Source organism: Ammodytes marinus, assembly GCF_949987685.1.
Source record: "Ammodytes marinus genome assembly, chromosome: 3".
NCBI lineage: Eukaryota > Metazoa > Chordata > Actinopteri > Uranoscopiformes > Ammodytidae > Ammodytes > Ammodytes marinus.
Genome location: NC_137232.1, coordinates 15,966,027 through 15,984,085, shown reverse-complemented (window position 1 = coordinate 15,984,085; position 18,059 = coordinate 15,966,027). Strand labels below are relative to the sequence as shown.

Here is an 18,059-nt window from a genome sequence, read left to right as displayed (position 1 = left end):
ACTTTTTGCACTACAATGCGCCAAAATCCAAATAGCGGCTTTGGTGGTGTGCTGCGGTATTTGAAGGTGAAGCCAAATTTGAGGCCATGGCACATTTCTACAGATGTGTGTCATGGCAGCACAGGGACATGATATCTTCTCTCTATGGCATTATCATCATCTAATCCTTTTGACTTTTAGATGCAACACCACTTGTTGAGTTTAGAATTGCAGCTTTGTGTGTCAGTTGTGTGTATGTGTGTGTGTCTGTGTGAGCTGACTTCTCACAGAGTATCTCATAGGTCCTTGTTTTATTAAGTCGCTACAGGGTTTCCGCTGTACTACTCTAACCTTGAGGATTGTTCCGAAACAAACACGATGAGATTGCGTTTTTCTTTCATTTCCCCAAGTGCTACACTAGCTATTTGAAAGGACACAAAACTACAAGACAAGTGCACTCTACAAACTCGGAGAAGTAGGGAATGCATATCAGAGAACAAGAACATCTTGACAAAACAGCTTCATCAATTTTGAAGGGGCCTTCCTACAATGGTTGTTTTTTTTTTAAATTCTGCTTGGTATGAGGGTGTATGATACTGTGTAAGATATTTTATTCTCTTAAATAGGACAACGCACACTTTTGTACCCCATCTGCAGCCTACAAAACAAGAATGTCAGTTCAATGAGGTGCTTTGCTTCATGAAAACAGCATGTGAGGTTACACATATAGGTTTGTTTATGAATGAAAACTAGTAGGCTAGTTCTGAAACAACTCCCTGTTCTTCAAGAGTCCATGCCTACATTTATTTTTACTTGTAAAGCTTTCTTTCTAGGAAGGGGTCATTCAGCACTAGCACATTGCGACTGCCCCATTGTGAACTGGCAAAAGATCAGCAGACCTAACACACACAACACCTTACAAATACACAAATATTGAGGGGGAATAGGGTTTTCTGCCATTTTTCTAAGAGAGTTCATGTTGTAACCTGCTTAAGGAAAAGCGTGTGCATTGTGCAAAGGATATGCCACACAATAGCAGAGCACCTGCCGACTTTATTTTGTACTTTGAAAAGTATTTTTATTTCTGCACACAAGCATTTTTGTTTATATAAATACAACTTTGTGGATTTTTTTATTTTTTTTACGTATCAATTATGTTTGAAGGGGCATTTGTTGGTAATATTTGAAGAGGCATTTGTTGTTCAATATTATGGAGGCATATTGTCCATCAAATCTGTTTTTGTTTTATATTTTTATGTGGCTGGAAGGAGCTCTCATGCGTTTCACTTAGGGCTGAAGTCTGGAGGATCAGAACCGCTACAGAACAAACAATGTATCCTGTTATATCGCTCTAGGTCAGTCAGTGCGGTATAGCGCTGCGCTTCCATCTACTGGCCAAACTGCAGTACTGTGCATCAATAGTAGTATATTCATATAACTTTCTAGATGGGAAAAAAACTAAAACATTGTGGTAACAAAACATTTTTTATTTGAATCTTTATACCATGAAAGCATTTGATAAAATATACTCAACATGACAGATCTAAACATAAGAGAATGCCCTAAATATGGGCTATGGGTTAATGTGCAACAGTGCTTGAGACAAAAATACACAAACATTGACTTTATTTACTGTATCTGTATCGATACTATAGTATTGCATAAGGCACGTTTTGCATCAAATCCCATGATTATCCCCTGTAATACTTTTGGAAACACTAGAACCATTGCTCAAATATCAGGGTAAGCTGAGTTATCTATACAAACCATGCACTAGCATTCAAATACTGCTGCAGAATTAAGGTTTACTGTAACAATACATTGCAATCTTCTGTAAAAAGTTATGTTAGTGCTCTGCATATTTATTCAGAGAAACAGTATAGAGGTGGAATAACAGTATATGTCAAGGTTAGAATGATAGAAAAAGTATCCAACAGGATGTCTTATTGTCATAGAGTAGATAGGAGATGGGTGTGCAGTGAGTATTATTTTAGCAATAAAAAAGAGTCAGGTTAATAATTTTCCTGAGAAATTACCTTATTCATTGACTTTAGGAAATTGTACCATTTTGGAATCACATAAAAAAAAATTGCAATTTCAAAATGATGAATACTGAATGCTGTTAATTACAGTGAGATGCATATTATACATAAGAGAAATTGGATGTGACATTTCTCTATGTAACTTTAAGATATCGTTATCAGGCAGAGCATCATTCAGTGAAATACACAGGAAAGAATATCTATCCCAAAAGGGGATATTACAGTATATACTCAGAGTCCCAGCCCTGCTCTGTGGTCTTGCATGATTAGAAATTAAAATAGAAATTGAGTCCATTTATAGGATGTTGTTACCGGTAATGCCCAGACAGGAGTTAAGCAGAGCCACAGGATCGGAGCAGCTCTGTGGAGAACCAGCCTCCTCTGTCTGTGGTGCAGCAGTTTGAACACAGCCTGCAGGCAGCTTGCTCGGGTCGCACTCTGAAGAACTTACCATTTCGATAGTGATCTGGGACTCTTGGTCATCTTTACCCACAAGGCCAGGGGAGGAGAGCTTGGCCAGAAGCTGCAAGTGGTCTTCCTGCTCAGAGCCAGACTCCATGCTGACACTCTTGCATAGACCGCACAGACTCTGCCGCGTCTCTTCCAGGTTGTGCTCCAGCTCAGTCTGCTCCAGCTGCAGCCGCTCTTTCTCACTCTTCTGCAGAGAGAATGACAATGCAGTTAATTCACTTACTCCAGTATTCATCATAGTTTTTAGTTTCATTATGTAAATGAGCATAAGTGAAAGTAGCGGTGGGGACTGTGCCAGAAACTTGTTTGGAAAACGAAAGTACCTCCAACCAAATTGCTACAGTTCATTCATACTTGTCACCACTAGAGATCAATAAAGTTAAAAAAGTCCTTATGGCTGTTTCACAACATGTTGAGAATACCGGACATGGTAGAGGCAACTTACTAATCTTTTGATTTCACATTCCAGGTGCTGTATGCTGTCTTGTTTCCTCTTTCGGCAGCGCTGTGCAGCGTCGCGGTTTTTGCTTCGTCGACGGACGTCATGGACAAACTCCAGCTGATCTGGGGTCAGCTGATGGTTCCTCAGAAGCTGCTGGAAGGCACTGCGGCTCAGTGCTGAGATCTGCTCCACCGGGAACGGCAGATGAATCTGTAGAGCACAGAGTTGAGGATAATTATTTCTACTTAACTGTTTATCTTTAACTATCAAAACAATAGGTATCAACTGGGTACGGTTATCACAATGACCTCTGCTGCTCTCTTGTTGTTGGCCTCAGTATCTCCATCTGTGTCCAGGTCTGAGTCTTCCCCTGAGTTGAGAGAGGAGGACATGTAGGGGCTCTTCTCCGACTGGGACAGGCTGTCGTTACGTGGAGCGGTGTCATCACCTGTCCCCAGGTCCTTAAAGAAGGGACAGTCTCCTACACTGGAGCTCAGGTCCAGCTGCTTCAGCCAATGGAAGTCGGACGCTTTGGTGTTTTGGTCCATGGGATCCAGGGGGAGTGGGTTAGCCTGAGACGTACATATGTCAGACCAAAACCCTTTAGCCAGATGCTCGGCCACCTCCCTCTCCACGCTGCTCCTCTCCCCAAATCCCTCTTCATGGTCTAGAGAAGTTAGCGTAGGGTCTGAGAGATCACCTGCCATCCCCTGTCCGAGGCCAGACTCACTCTCTTCCGATAACTCACTGCAATCTCCCGCCCCTGGTGTGTTGAGTGAACACGAACCACGGTTACAGTTTGTTTCAGCACCGAGTGTCTCAACAGTCTGTTTACCATCGCTGCTCGCCGGCTCGATGAGCTCTGGAGGATTGACATCGCTGCCTGGGGTCGACAGCTCGCAGGGTAAGCCACAGTCTGCCAAACTCAACTCACTTTGATTACATACGTTGTCTCCTATTGCTAAAATGTCTTTTTCGCAAAACGGAGACGGATGATGTGGCTTGTCTGAGTCCGGGCACGGCAAAGACAGCATGGGGCACACGTCTGCTGTTAACTCCAGGGATAAGGGGGCCATTTGTGGGCCGCAGTTCTCCAAACTGAAGTGTTCATTCTCCCCGCCGCTTGTCTGACCCTGTGTGCTCAGAGGACACTGTGGTGGGAAGTCTGCTGCTTGTTCATCTCCTCCTGAAGGCACTGAGCTGTGTGACTCAAATGATTTTGGTTGGCTGCTCACTAGACCTGAGCCAGAACTGGCACTGGGATCCCGATGGCTCCGACAACAGGCTTTGCGCCTAGCCTCCAGCGAGGTTCCTTTGCCTTCAGAAAACTTGGGGATGAGGAAATCAAAGCAGGCAGACTCCAAGTTATGGAATCCTAAAAACTCTGCACTGCTGTGAATGGCGTGGATGTTTTCTTTGGTGAAGGGCAGCTTTGATGTGTAGGCAAACTCAAGCAAAGGTTCAAACCCCTCCACGGTCACCTGTGGGGAAATGACATGCAGCAAATGGTTGAGTTAATACATTATTGCAATACTAGAAATGTGGCCAGCTAATGAAGGAAAATAGGAAATATATATTAGGGGATGTTTGAAACACAAATATGTAACTTACAGCTTCATATAAAAACTGATGCTGACCTTTCTCAGAGTATAATGTGATTATTTTCTACAGGGCCGATAGATGTAATGTTTTAACAGTAGGCCTATGTGTGTACAGTCATGTGGTACAGTGCAAAGGCTACAAATCAGGTTAACAGTCGTGTTACCCAAAGTCCTCTACTGCTGGACATAAAATAATATTCAAGGGACTGCATTTCCCTATGCAAATCTGTATCATACTGTCCAAAACAAGTTTTCTAGCCCATGTGATATATAACAATATGGTCTTGACTCTTGTCCACTCCAAACATGTTTTGGTGGTTGATCTTGCATTCATTCTCTGCACGTACATATATTGCATCTTGCTAAATTGAACAATTAATCTATTCACAGATTGAGTATGGCAGGCAATCATGGATGAGCTCCCTTCTTTTAGGATGCCAAAGTGCATTATTTATATTGTGCTGATTATGTACTTTATCTTAATGTATTGGTGCTCATGGTAAAGAGCTGCCTTTCCTTAAAAAGCTTCTGATCACTCGTTAATTCAAAGTGACTGAATGCAACAGTGGCACATATTAGGGATATCACAATAGATTAATGCACAGACCAAATCATTTGCATAGTCAATTTTTCACAAATGGTTTCAGCTAAACACTAGGACACCGACCTCGTCCGGCAAGGTGATGATGGGATTCTGTCTGGTGACATTGGTAATCCTGCTCTGGAAGTATTGGCTGCAGGAAGCCAAGACAGAGCAGTGGGCCCGGAAACACTTGTCATCCACCACCACCGTCACATCGCATAGCACGTCCTGCTGCCTCTGCTCATTCAGACACTGGAGCACATGGGCGCTGTGCACCGCAGACTGGAAGGTGAACACTGACATGCGAGCAGCCTGGAGTGACATGGTTCTTACAAGCTCAGCCTGTGACAGAGGGAGTCAAAAAGAGATAAGTGGATCAGAAACCAGTTCAGGCTTCTCAAATGTGAATATGCTTTACTTTTCTATGATAGTTAACTGAATACATCCAGGTTTTTTTATTGTTAATAGATCCGAACAAGAAAGTTGAAGATGTCAACTTTGCACTGGATCGGTGATGGCCTTTTAATTTAATAATAATTCGAAGATAGCTACATTTTCTAAATAAAGGTCAGTTATTCAGTGTATTCTGTCTTTAGCAGGTGGCGATGCCTTATTACACAATCATAAAGAGCCATCAAGCACATTTCCATACAGTTATGAGGGTGACCCCTTTAGGTCGAAAGGAACCTATCAAATAAGGCATCTGTGATCGTTCATCTTGGCCACACAAATGGGGAATTGTATGGTTCTATAAAATCCATATACGTGCGCAATTTACTGTCTTTTATCACCTTGCGGCAAGAACTTAACTTAAGTGTTATCATTGTTATAAGCAGCAGCAAGGGTCACAGAACAGACGAATGGCCTGTTTTTATGCAGGACACTATGCCTTCTCATTAAAGACTAGTATTAACCTTAGGGTGAGAGAGATATGCATTTTAGAAGCTTACTATTAGTAGGCCTACGATTATTCCAGGAAATCTCTAGTGAACATGCTCCAATAATTCTGGCAGCACAAAATAAATATTAATATATGATCTTAGCTAAATAGCCTACAGGAACGAATGTGGACATTGTACTGTAAGCTATAGACACTTGTAACAGAGTTAATAGTCTAACAGTTAATCCAGCCGAGATCAATTTCATACATCTCTTTAACTTGGACAGCAAGTTTAAAATGCTGATTCATGTTTAACTAGCAAAATTACCCAACTGGGCCCCGTGTGAGAGAGAGGCGTAGCGGAACAGCTAACAAAGTTAGGACAAAGGCGTTACCTTACTAACGACGACTAACAACATGTTTACATAGATATTAATTCAACGATAATGTTCGAAAATGTTATCAAAACAGAGACTTTGAGCTAGGCCAGACCTTTAGCCATAGTTATCTACTGTACCTAGCGAACATGTCTGCTTGTCCGCTGCCAAAACGAAAGCTGCAGAAATAAACCTTTTTAATATTAATTTAATAGGCAATGTTGTTCACCGACCTGCCATGTCAGCTTGATAACACTGCCATTCGTAAATATTGTGCAGACGGTTCTGGCCACCCGGAGCCCGACTTTTCTCTCGTCATGTGACAATAAGAAGCAGAAGCTGTCAGCACTTACTGCGCATGCGCAATGCAGGAGTCAGAATGCCAACACACAAGACATGACAGAAGACACTTCTCTCATTTTGAAGCATTTAATACACAATATTGATAAAAAATAGACTTATAAATAGTTTTACAATTCATAATTTCCCACAAAGTTAATTTGACTCTTGAAATTGTTTTTGTTATGTGTAAAAAATACAAATCCAATCTGTTCAATGTCTATCTTTACTTTCATTGCACACCTTGCCATCTACTCATGATTCTGAAACAACATACTACTGTCTTGTTTACTACTTTAAACGATGTGTGACAGTTTAATGGTGAAAATGTCAATACTGTCAAATGTCCTTGTGTGTAATCAATATCATTTCATCACATCCCTCTTGGAGTCACTGAAAAAAACAGGCCAATGTTGGTCAACAGGTTGAGATGTATATACTATGCAGCTGAGGCAGCAGCGGGTTGCTTTGTTAGGATTTCCTGAGTCGTTAGGCACGGATCGATTAGAGGATTCTCTCATAGAAGAGGAGGTAGGCTTGGCAACTCTGGACTTTACTCTCGCTCACTGGCTGAACGCTTGTGTCGCTGATATGGAACCATGATCCTCTGTGTGGCTCTGCATCTCCTAAACAAAAGAAGTGATAAGTTAGTGGAGATACTTAAAAATATTGAGACTGAGTTATTATTTTATAGATTGTCAGGGCAGAGTTCACGCACCTTTTTCTGCAAGTCCGTTGGAAGCGGGTTTAGGGCACTCAGGTCGGGCTTTCACATACGCTGTGTAATGACCTGACCTCATTGTTCCACTGTGCTCCACGATCCCGTACAAACTGTACAAAATCTGAGTATCTCCCTCAGTCACGTTCTATTTGGAAACAATCTTTTATTAGTGCTCGGACTACAATAAACAATGGCATATTTTAAAAATATTTCTATAAGACTAATGACATTCATTAAAAAGCTGTTCATTCCGATATTTACCTTGCATTTTACCCCACAAAAGGTAGCTAAGTCCAGGATCAAGGGAAACTGGACATGTCTGTTCACCTTACAAATACTGTATCCACTCTAGAGGGAAACCATAGAAAGAATCTCATTAAAACTTTATAAAAAGTGTTTCAGTGCCTTAGAAAAATAAATAAATTGGATCAATACAATAGAACAATGTATTATGCTCTTTAAATAGTTGGTTCAAAGCTATGTGAATAGAAACTGGATCTATAGTATACAGATGCTGAACCTTTACAAAAATAAATGTAACTATTTACCTGTTGAAATCTCTTCAAGTGAAGAGTAAGCACTGGTGGGAGAGAGGAGATCAGCATCTGCTTCAAGGCATCAGTGTAAACACTTTTCTTGGAACCTTAAGATTTCAAAAACAAAGAAAATTGATGAGAATGACTGGATTTGTGATACCGTTATGCACTAAATTCACTTAGATTTTTTATATATACAGGACCTTTTTCAGAACAAAGGCATATCAACATTTGGTCAAACTTGATTATGGAGAACATACCTTCAGCTTTGCCTTTGTTCGTCTGTCGTTTGGTGCAGGTGACACATAGCAGGCTGTTGTTCTGCGTGAGAGTTTCCACCTCTGTGAACTGAAACAGGCAGGACTGCACTGAACACTCCTGTTTGTCAGGAGCTGTCCTGGAGGCCAGAGTGTGGAAGGCCAGCTCTGGGTCCTGACTTGTGACAGTGTACTCTTTAGCCTCTGGGGGCTCCTCTTCTTCCATACTTTCTTCCAAGGAATCGGATTCTTCAATAAAGGCCTCGTCCAGGGTTACTCTCTCCATTTCACTCACCAACTCTGAGTGCTCCTCTCCTTCCTGGTCCATTTCGGATGTTTTGTCATCGTCTACCAGGCTGTCGTCCTTTAAGTGCTCTTCCTTTGAATGCTGGTCCTCCGATAACAGAGTAAATCGGTTGCTGGCCGATGACGTAGCTGACGAATCGCAGTCAATAATTGAATCCTCGACGTCCTCTTCGTTTTTGCTCTCGTCCCCAACCACGTCAAGGTTCGTCTGATCCTTTTCCGACTCACTGATTGGTGCAGGATTTTCTTCACTCATCGAGGCTTCTTCATGCGTTTCATTTTCAGCATTTTCCCCATCATTTATATCTGCAGTAGGATCGGTCAGTTTGTTCACTGAGTGGTCCGGTGATGTGAGACTGTCCAAAGTGACTCTGCCCTCAATCTTCTGCTGCCTCTTATGTTGCTGTAGAGACAAAGAAACATTACAGACTATTTAGTTTATTCTGCACAATGATTCAACCTTCATCCATCCATCTAAAATATGAATTAAAGGTGGAGCCAATGTTAATACCTAGTCTAGACTCTGTTAAAGGGCATGTTGCAAGCTACGGATGGTCCCTTTGTTTAGATACCCTTTACAGAGCCTAGGCTGTGTATTAACACTGTATTTTCCCCCAGAGTCCACCTTTAAAGGCAAAGGGAAACAAAGCTTCCACTACAGTACATTCAGTGAGTTACCTTTGCTTGCTTCTTTGCCTGCTTCTTGAATTTCTTCTGCTGGTATTTGCTGCCAGACGCATTGGTAGTGTCATCGTTTCCATTAGTCAAAGCAGGACTGTTCCTGCCCTCCTGGCTCGACTCACTGGTGCTCTTAACAGCTTTTTTCTGGTTCTTCTTTCTGTATGCCTGTAAGATGTAGTCATATCATGCAATTAACACTGATAAAACATGAATGAATAATTGACCAACAAATTGTCAAAAAAACACTCATAAGGGTTTTACCTCATCAGAAACAGGAAGGGAAAGATCCAAAAACATCTCTGTGACCACAGACACCTATAAGTGCAAACATTTGTGGCCATTTAGCTTGACATTGACATGCTGCTGACAGGTTCTCCCATTCTCACATTTTTGTTTACAATACATACCGTTTTACACTGCTGACACATTATAGTGCTGGTCATTTCCCCGCCAAAAACTTGGTCGACAAAGTTTTTCGGAAATCCATTTTTCTCGTACTCTGAAACCAGAACTTAATAGTTAGAGGGCAATATTGAACCGGTAGGTGTGCCGGGACGGCATACTACATAAGACTGCAACAAAGTTTATGTTTGCTTACATGACATTTACAACAAGTTGTTTATAGCCCAGTTACTTACCTTTGACTAGTGTTTTCAGCTGCTCTCCATCTGTGCTTTTTTTAGTTTCTTTCAACGCCGCAATGATCCCTGAACTTACTCTCTGTAGAGACAAACACAATCTTTAAATGATGATACAAATAACCTTTTGATAATGTATTTGAAGATTATCTTGCTGATATAAGATGTACAACATTTTCACAGAATCTAAGAAAGACACCTAACACTCTGATTATGCTCTGATGAAACCTCAACAGGAAACTATCCAAGTCTCTCTATAAAAACTAATCTTTAGGGCTATTTAATGAGAGGGAAAAAAGGCCATTTAGCCACAATTATTTGGAATGAATTCATAATTTGTCTTTGATTTGCAGTGCTTTTCTGTTGTCAATACAACATACAGTAACGTAACATTATCCACATGGACAGATACACTGTCTATTTCAAGTGTAAACCTTTCACAGGCTTAATACATAGAAAGCATACTTTGATTTCTTCAGCTCGCATCCCATCTAGAAGGTAGCGCAGCAGCTCCTGGCTATCTTGCTGCTGAAAGCCTTTGAACCTGGCAGCCCTGCAGAGAGGAGATGATGAACAATGCTTAATGCAATGATGTTAGAAAGCACATTTAAAAAAATGAACATAAAGTTGCACTCACTTTTTACAAACTTGTGAGAACAACTCCCTTGGTGTTACTACACCCTTCTTACATTCCTTGATCTCATTGAGTGTTTGACACATAGACAAAGTCAGGGATCCAGGCTGTTCTAACCGCACTGTGATGGGCTCCTGCAATCGTAATAAAAACATTGAAGTGAGTCTTCTAGTAATATTCGGTCAAACACAAACATTTAAAGAATAATGGTAACACACCAGATCTGAGGACGCAACAGGTTCAATGTCAAGACTGATTTTCTCCTCTGTCACTTTGTTGAGCGTCTGTCTTAAGAGCTGTGTTTGAGAGAGACTCTGGGAAAGAAAATGAGAGCAATCAATAACAACTTTAAAATGTAGTACTTTTTTCATTTGGCATTTTTTTAAAGCAACATCTTACCTGCATGACTGCATTAAAGAAACATGTATTTCCCAGGTTGCTCAGCCCTTTCACTGAAACACCACTGGTGTCTTCAGATGTACCAAACTTTTGAGATTTCACAACACTCTCCTTCTTGACGTTTTTCTTTTGACGGTCCTTGTTTTCTTTGTTTTCCTTTGCCTCACTTTCCTCTGGTTTTGTAGTTTCTATCTTCTGGTCAGTGTCTATCTGCTGTTCAACTGCCAATAAGACGTCTTCCTCCTTAACTCCTTAAGGACCAAACACAACATGGTTGACATGGTTATAGAGATAATACAATTTGACCAATAAAAAAAAAAGATTGTCGTAAACTTTTGCAATAGGACCTACTTTTCTGCGGTCTGATTGTGGGTTCTGCAGAAGCTTGCTTTTTCAGGTTGGTGATCAGCTGAGCCAATTGTCCAGTTTTGGAGTACTGGACTTCATCATCACATATGTAACACCTGCAAGTTTGGCAACCCTTGTAAAACAGAACAGGTGCTTCTCATTTCCAGCATAACTTATTACATCTGTGATAAACACTCACCACACACTCCAGTTGTCCAGACTGATCACCAGGCAATGTGGATCAGACCGAGGAGTCTCATAGTGTTTGATGGCATGCTGCTTCTCAGAGTGTCGCCCACATCCCTAAGAGAAAAGATACATTTGGTCATTTAGTAAAATAATCATTTCATATACTGTCAAAATCTAATTGATTAATGCAGGGTTCCTACAGCTTAAGGCAAGATCGATTCAAGAGTTTTAAGAGTGTTCCAATGCTAATAAGAATAACATTAAAGACCAATTTGAAAATAAACAAAAATATAGACAAATATTAGTTAATATGGGTTAATATGGTTTCTTTGGTAGAAACAGTTAGAAGATAGATGAAAATATGTTTTTTAATTTTATATGTCATTATTTTATTTATGGTAATTCAAAATACACAACCAAAATGAAAACCAATATTATAATGTGTCACATAGTAAATGCTAATATTTTTTTCGATTTAATAACTGTTCATTATTATTACAACTTTCTAAGGATCTGTGGAAACCATGTGATAGGTTTATTAAACTCACTTTATGGCCACATTTCAAGCACATCCATACGGCTGCTGTTTCTTGTTCCTCTTCTGGGTCTTCTTGTGGCATGGTGGTGTCAAGGTTTTCTTTATTTTCTTCTTGATAACAATCCTGACAACTCGTCCAATCTGCATTGCCAGAGAGTTTCTTCAGGAGAGTTTGTTCTGTTCCTTTCTTAATATGTCTGCAGGATGGACCTATGACAATAAAACAATATAAATACATACAAGACAAGTTAGGACATTCACCCTACGTCATGTGACATGAATATGATGCTATATTCTTTACCTGTCAGGTCAATATCATCGTCCTCCCTAGAGCTTTTGTCCTTCTGCCTTTTCTTCCCCATGTTCACCTAACGGAAATCACAGAATGACCAATGAATGGGACTCAGACACAGCATTAATCTGAATTAAGGCTAGATTTGGCTATCAACTACTACATCAGATTATAATACTTCTTAACACAATTTAGTACAATAAGCCAACAACTAAGCAATGCAATGTGTAACCCCACCATAATCATGGTCCATTCAACTTACTGTCACAGACGGAACACCTCACTTTGAGATTTTACTTTCGTGTACTTCTTTGTGTGGATAAATCTTCGTACATCGACATAGCTAACGTAGACAACTGATTACACGCGTCTTCATAATTTCAAATTCGCCACAAACAAAAAAGAAACTTAGCTAATTTAGCAGGGAAAAAACTACAGCTGACACATGCCGCAGACAACAGAGGAACAAAAAATGTGACGGTGTCGCTGTTTCTGTATGGTTTCTGCTCTGCTGCCCGGCCCGGTACGTGTACTTCCGGTGTGCGTCGCTTGAAACACTCCGGGTGAAACAAAGCTCGAGTACTATCCAAGGTACAGTACAGCAATAGCAGTGCGATTATTACTTAAGTAGTTCAGGTGTTTAACCAGCCTGCTTGTTATATTTCTTATTTAGATATATAGCGTAGGATAAATATCCCACGCTTGACAAGACCTGTGGAGACAGACATTGTCTTAAAAAGAGTGGTCGTTTATGTAGGCTATTACAGTAATAACGTGCACTCTAGTTTTGTGCCTTTATCAGCATGTCCTACTTGGAGTGGGCTGAGTCTCAGCTTGCAGAGCTCGAGCTGCTGACCAGCATGTTCCCCACCCAGGAGGAGATGGAGTTCACAGACCAGCTGGCTCTGGCTGAGCTCAGGGACTATGTGGAGGGCTCCGACACCACAGACAGCCCCCCTCCTTCCTCCAGACCTCAGTTCCTCATCAAACAGAAGCTGGACACTGCCACCATGGAGAGGGTAACTGAATAATAAAGTCATACTATGTCAGTGTTATATTAACCTTCCCTAAAACATAATGATTTCCTTTTGTTTCTCATGGTGTTCCTCCGTTCAGATGGATGTCATTCTATCCTGTGCTTACCCATCCGAATATCCCAGTGTGTCAGCAGAGATAACTGTCCGGTAAGCCACCATTCATGTAATGAACACTTCACATCCATCTATCTATCTATCTATCTATCTATCTATCTATCTATCTATCTATCTATCTATCTATCTATCTATCTATCTATCTATCTATCTATCTATCTATCTATCTATCTATCTATCTATCTATCTATCTATCTATATCTCTATCTAGTTTTTTTAATCAAGTCATATATCATTCAACATCAAATTCGGATGCACAATCAACAAACAACTATAAAACAAAAGATAAAATGCACTGGTATAAAATATTTGCTTAAACGTGGGTTAAAAACAAGAGAGAAATGTATTTTACTGGAGTAAAATGAGGCTAAGAAAACTAAAACTTTTGCTCTCACGGATGAAAAACTTCCAATTCGAAGCGGCCTTGAATCTTGTGTGAATCTTTCTCACAGCATGTTTTATTCGTGCCCTAGGTGTGCCAGTCTGAGCCGGGCCCAGCAGACGCAGCTCCACTCAGATCTCAACGCATACCTCGTGGAAAACTGCCAGGGGGAAGTGTGTGTGTTGCCTGCTGTGGACTGGGTCAAAGACAACCTGCAGCTCTTCATAAATAAGAGCTTATCTGTATCACCGGCTCCTAAGAAAGAGTCTGCCTCTCCACAGCAACAGGACGTGTTCAGCCGGCTGTGGATTTACAGTCACCACATCTACAACAAGACAAAGAGGAAGAACATCTTGGAGTGGTCCAAAGAGCTGGGCCTGTCCGGGTTCAGCATGCCTGGGAAGCCTGGCATTGTGTGTGTGGAAGGTCCTCAGTCGGCCTGCGAGGACTTCTGGTCCAGGTATCTTTGTTTTTTTTAAACATATCTTTATTGAGTTTCTACAATAAACATAATGAAGTAACAGTCAGCCATGTTACAAAGAGAAAAATCAACTCCCTAAATGAACATCTGGCAGTTCAAGAAAAATTACAAAAGATAAATAAATCAAATAAAACATATACAGTACATAGACTTTGGTACAACGTTGTACAGCAAGCAATATCAATATATAAAGGAATGCACTGAAAAGACATTTCACTTCTTGAGTGTTGTTATTTTTAGCAGCTGATGATGTCTCAGCCTGCTTATGATGCCAGGTTTATAATTTTTCCAAACTTTTTTCCACTTTCACAGAGTGAAGGTTCTGACATGGAAGAAGATCATGATTCGACATAGGGAGGATGTTCCCCTCAATCTTCAGGGTGACGAGGACAGCAGGACTAGTGAAAGTATTATAGACTCCTTGCGCAAGTTCACAGGCTTTGAAGAGGCTATGTTTGAACCCCATGGGAACAGAGGCAATCACATGGACCTTGGGCTGCTCTACCAGTTTTTAAACGAGAAAGGCTGTTGTGACATATTTCAGATGTATTTTGGAATTGAAGGGAGGTAAGGGTCGGACCTAGTAAATAAATATACATTGGTATTTGACTAGTGCCTTGACGTTGAAGTCACTTCTCCTCATTGTATTCAGAAGAAGATGCAAACACATACATGGATTCTGTGCTGAATAATACCTTTTTATGGATAAACCTGGGACCACTTTGAGAGAAAAGACAGAAAGAACATTACGCACTTTGGGAAATAAAAGTTCTCTCTCTTTTAAGCTAATAGGTATATTTTTCATGAAAAAACATTAAGATTTTTTCAAGGACCTGTTATGATTGCAATTTTAATACTCCCCCATGTGCTGCAGATCAAACCTGGGTCTTTCTTCTGAAAATGGCACTATTGTGTATTAATACCAGGCTATTAAAAGATTTTCAGGTCTGATACCACATTAGTCAACAATATGCTAGATATCTGTTTATGAAATCTGGTGATTTTCCTCTTGTGAATTATAAATAACGAAGCTGTGTATAGTCTCTTTCCAATTTTCTTTGAGTGATTAGTCCTTAGATAAATTGTGCATAATTGTGGGTTACACATTTGCAATTAAAACAGTTGTTGATTGACTATGAACCTTATTTTCATCCCTCCTAAGACTGAGATGGAAATTCAAAATACATACATTTTTTATGTAGATATCGATTCATTGTAAATGTGAAAACTTTCAAATATATGGTATTTATGGATATTTTGTACTGCGCTCCTTATACACAGTAAGAACATACTGCATCTTTGAAACTCTATTATCAGGCCATTGTTGTCACATACACACATAAGTGTTAATCTCACACGGTATACTGCATATGTTCTAATGCTGTAAAATATACCTATGAAAATGATATCCTCAAAGGAGTTTGACCCCTGACTGAGCATTACAAAAAACGGATTAAATAAATGAAAATCAGCCTATTGTACTTTACTGTCTTTTTTACCAGGGCTGTAGTGATAGATTTCTTCTCAAATACCTTGCAAAGTCTGGCTTAACATAGAGTTATATCACAAAATGTAAATTACAAAGATGAAGATAATGTTGAATATTTAATGGCATTTTATATACTTTTTTTGCTTGGTCCACATTGCCCAGCAGATGGCAGCATTATATGATTGAATTATGAAAAGATGGCATCCTTACATGTTAGCCATGACTTCTGGTTATTTAACATTATTTACCTTAAATCAATACATAACCTGGATCCAGAAATGACTTTAAAATGTATTGTACCTTTTTAAGAAAAACTGAGCAATAGTACAATAAAGATTTGGTATAGAAAAAAATGTCAGCTGTTGTTTGGAGCAAATATGAATATTATTTAATGCCAACAATCATATTTCAATGTCAAGTAAGAAAGTAAAAAGCTTATATATGTGGCCTTGTACATTTCACAACAGCAAGGAGTTTCTCTGTAAACGTTTTAAAATAGCTCACACTTCTACGCTGTTTATTTTTTGTATATTGTTTTGAACAGTAATGATTTTTAAAGCATGTATCTAACAATTGTTAACTAATGAACACATGCCAGGTCCAGAGATGGCCATGAGTAGGGGTTGCTCATCCAGATTTGAGTCACTGGCCTCAGCTGGTTGTCCTGGTGCCAGTCCTGTTTTGTTCTGCTTTTCCTAATGTAAGGGGTTCCTTGTTTTTCCCTTTAGAGAGTGGATACTTACTCCAATCAGACTTCTAACTCGCCTCAACCGAAGACTCATCAGAGGAGTCTTCTGTTTGTTTATCGTGGAAAGCTCAACTCCCCGGTGCATCAACAACTCCAACTTGTCCCCTAAGACTTGATAATCAAAATCAGCATCCTATTCCTCCCCCTCATTCTGCATTTCGGGTCTAATATCCATTTCTCAGCTTTGCATTTCTACCAAAAGGTCTCCAAGCTGAATCAGTCAATGGATGCATTCATCCCCCTCAATCAGTATATAGCTATAACAAAACAGTCTTCCCACTGCTATATAGGCAGGATTGATTCACTTTAAACTGCATTGATTTATTTATGTTGTCTTCTAACTAGGTAAAAACACATCCACAATACAGTAGATCCAGCTCTTACCTGTGGACAGATTCATAACTGAAGTAGCTGTGAAAACAGAACATGTAATCAATATATTTAGGAAAAACTTTAATATTGGAAGATCAAACAAACATATATTACAGGAAACACAAGCACTTAACGTTTTATAAGCACTAAGCAAAAATACTTTGACACATAAAGAATCAAATAATTTGGGTAATATTTGCATGTATGTATCACTAGCTTTAAAATGTCCAAGGGCTCTCAATCAATTAACTGCTGCTAGCACCTTAGTTTTATCTGTGTAGAGTTTTATTTAGCCGTACATCAATCGGTATACGTCTTCAAAGAGCTGATGATAGCGCCTCTTTGCTACATTTAAATATCACCTGCTGTGATTTAATTAAATAGTGTAATGTACATCATATATAGGTTCAATGAAGCGATGACCAATGGAGACTATTTGCCAAATTTGAAATAACTCACCATTAAGGCAGAATTTGTTCTACTCACAGTCACACCATTACTCTCTTTCATTCCATGCATGCACACATGACTTTGAAGATGCTTCATTGATTTTTTTCTTTCATAATTCTGGTATGGCTCCTCAGTCCTTCACTGACATAGCTATATAATAGCAGACATAAAGAACAGCAGAATACATGTCCTTAAGATCGACTTGAACATGTCTATGTGCTAATACACATAACACCTGAGGATGAATGTTTGACTCAGTACAAAACCTTTAATTGCTCTATGCTTACGTGAATGTGGTAAGATATGTAAAGCGCTTTGGGGCTGAGAAAATCGGCTAGAAAGCGCTATATAAGTTGAGTGCATTTACCATTTACCATTTACTGTTGTAGAGTATTAAGAAAGTAAATGACACCATTCTAACCTTATCTGAAAAGCCAAGTATAAAGATGTCAACATACCTTGGTCATAGTCACCTGTTCCCTCCATCCAGAGGTTAATTGCTGAACTAGTAAACAAAGTAAAGTTTTGAATGGTTTTAACTTGTCTCCAATATTGATTAAGGCAATGGAGCGGTTTTATTGACCTGTTCTGCAGCTACAGCCATAGTGCTAGTCATTAACACTTGCTTGTCAATACAGTTCAATAACACCATGACATGTCAAGTCGTTAGTCCTTACCAGCTATATTATAGTTGTTGTAACTGTCTGACCTTTAGCTTCTATATTCTCCAACT

The 18,059-nt window shown here is 39.7% G+C and overlaps 3 protein-coding genes across 4 annotated transcripts; 1 reads left to right on the top strand and 2 right to left on the bottom strand.

The window, feature by feature from the left end:
- Positions 1–1,512: 1,512 nt before the first annotated feature.
- On the bottom strand, positions 1,513–6,689 carry LOC307271482 (transcription regulator protein BACH1-like). Of its 2 annotated transcripts, none has more exons than XM_080053961.1 (5): positions 6,609–6,689; positions 5,203–5,460; positions 3,243–4,415; positions 2,938–3,144; positions 1,513–2,679 (listed from the first exon to the last, which is right to left on the bottom strand). In XM_080053961.1, exons 2-5 carry the CDS (start codon positions 5,440–5,442, stop codon positions 2,317–2,319), a joined length of 1,983 nt encoding a protein of 660 aa, XP_079910087.1. In that variant the 5' UTR covers positions 5,443–5,460; positions 6,609–6,689; the 3' UTR covers positions 1,513–2,316. The 2 variants fall into 2 exon arrangements, with proteins under 2 accessions (XP_079910087.1, XP_079910088.1); XM_080053962.1 differs by lacking the exon at positions 6,609–6,689 and adding an exon at positions 6,516–6,601.
- A 108-nt stretch (positions 6,690–6,797) lies between these two features.
- On the bottom strand, positions 6,798–12,750 carry usp16 (ubiquitin specific peptidase 16). The gene is made up of 18 exons (XM_080025109.1): positions 12,516–12,750; positions 12,263–12,329; positions 11,972–12,171; positions 11,434–11,537; positions 11,238–11,350; positions 10,887–11,137; positions 10,706–10,801; positions 10,491–10,621; positions 10,319–10,406; positions 9,854–9,935; positions 9,623–9,714; positions 9,477–9,530; positions 9,213–9,380; positions 8,232–8,937; positions 7,984–8,078; positions 7,697–7,783; positions 7,433–7,580; positions 6,798–7,340 (listed from the first exon to the last, which is right to left on the bottom strand). Exons 2-18 carry the CDS (start codon positions 12,321–12,323, stop codon positions 7,219–7,221), a joined length of 2,598 nt encoding a protein of 865 aa, XP_079881235.1. The 5' UTR covers positions 12,324–12,329; positions 12,516–12,750; the 3' UTR covers positions 6,798–7,218.
- A 147-nt stretch (positions 12,751–12,897) lies between these two features.
- On the top strand, positions 12,898–15,714 carry rwdd2b (RWD domain containing 2B). Its single transcript, XM_080053746.1, has 4 exons — positions 12,898–13,272; positions 13,370–13,437; positions 13,878–14,246; positions 14,580–15,714. The coding sequence occupies exons 1-4, from the start codon at positions 13,057–13,059 to the stop codon at positions 14,836–14,838; spliced, it is 912 nt and encodes a 303-aa protein (XP_079909872.1). The 5' UTR covers positions 12,898–13,056; the 3' UTR covers positions 14,839–15,714.
- The last annotated feature ends 2,345 nt before the right edge of the window (positions 15,715–18,059 follow it).

Coding starts and splice junctions, on each gene's coding strand:
- usp16 (XM_080025109.1), bottom strand. CDS start 12,323: ATGGGGAAGAAAAGGCAGAAGGACAAAAGCTCTAGGGAGGACGATGAT. Junction 10,407..10,490: donor TTCTCACAAGTTTGTAAAAA/GTGAGTGCAACT, acceptor TCCTCTCTGCAG/GGCTGCCAGGTTCAAAGGCT. Junction 7,341..7,432: donor CAACGGACTTGCAGAAAAAG/GTGCGTGAACTC, acceptor TCTTTTGTTTAG/GAGATGCAGAGCCACACAGA.
- rwdd2b (XM_080053746.1), top strand. CDS start 13,057: ATGTCCTACTTGGAGTGGGCTGAGTCTCAGCTTGCAGAGCTCGAGCTG. Junction 13,273..13,369: donor ACACTGCCACCATGGAGAGG/GTAACTGAATAA, acceptor TCCTCCGTTCAG/ATGGATGTCATTCTATCCTG. Junction 14,247..14,579: donor TGCGAGGACTTCTGGTCCAG/GTATCTTTGTTT, acceptor CCACTTTCACAG/AGTGAAGGTTCTGACATGGA.
- LOC307271482 (XM_080053961.1), bottom strand. CDS start 5,442: ATGTCACTCCAGGCTGCTCGCATGTCAGTGTTCACCTTCCAGTCTGCG. Junction 4,416..5,202: donor TCATCACCTTGCCGGACGAG/GTCGGTGTCCTA, acceptor ATTTCCCCACAG/GTGACCGTGGAGGGGTTTGA. Junction 3,145..3,242: donor ACAACAAGAGAGCAGCAGAG/GTCATTGTGATA, acceptor TGTGCTCTACAG/ATTCATCTGCCGTTCCCGGT.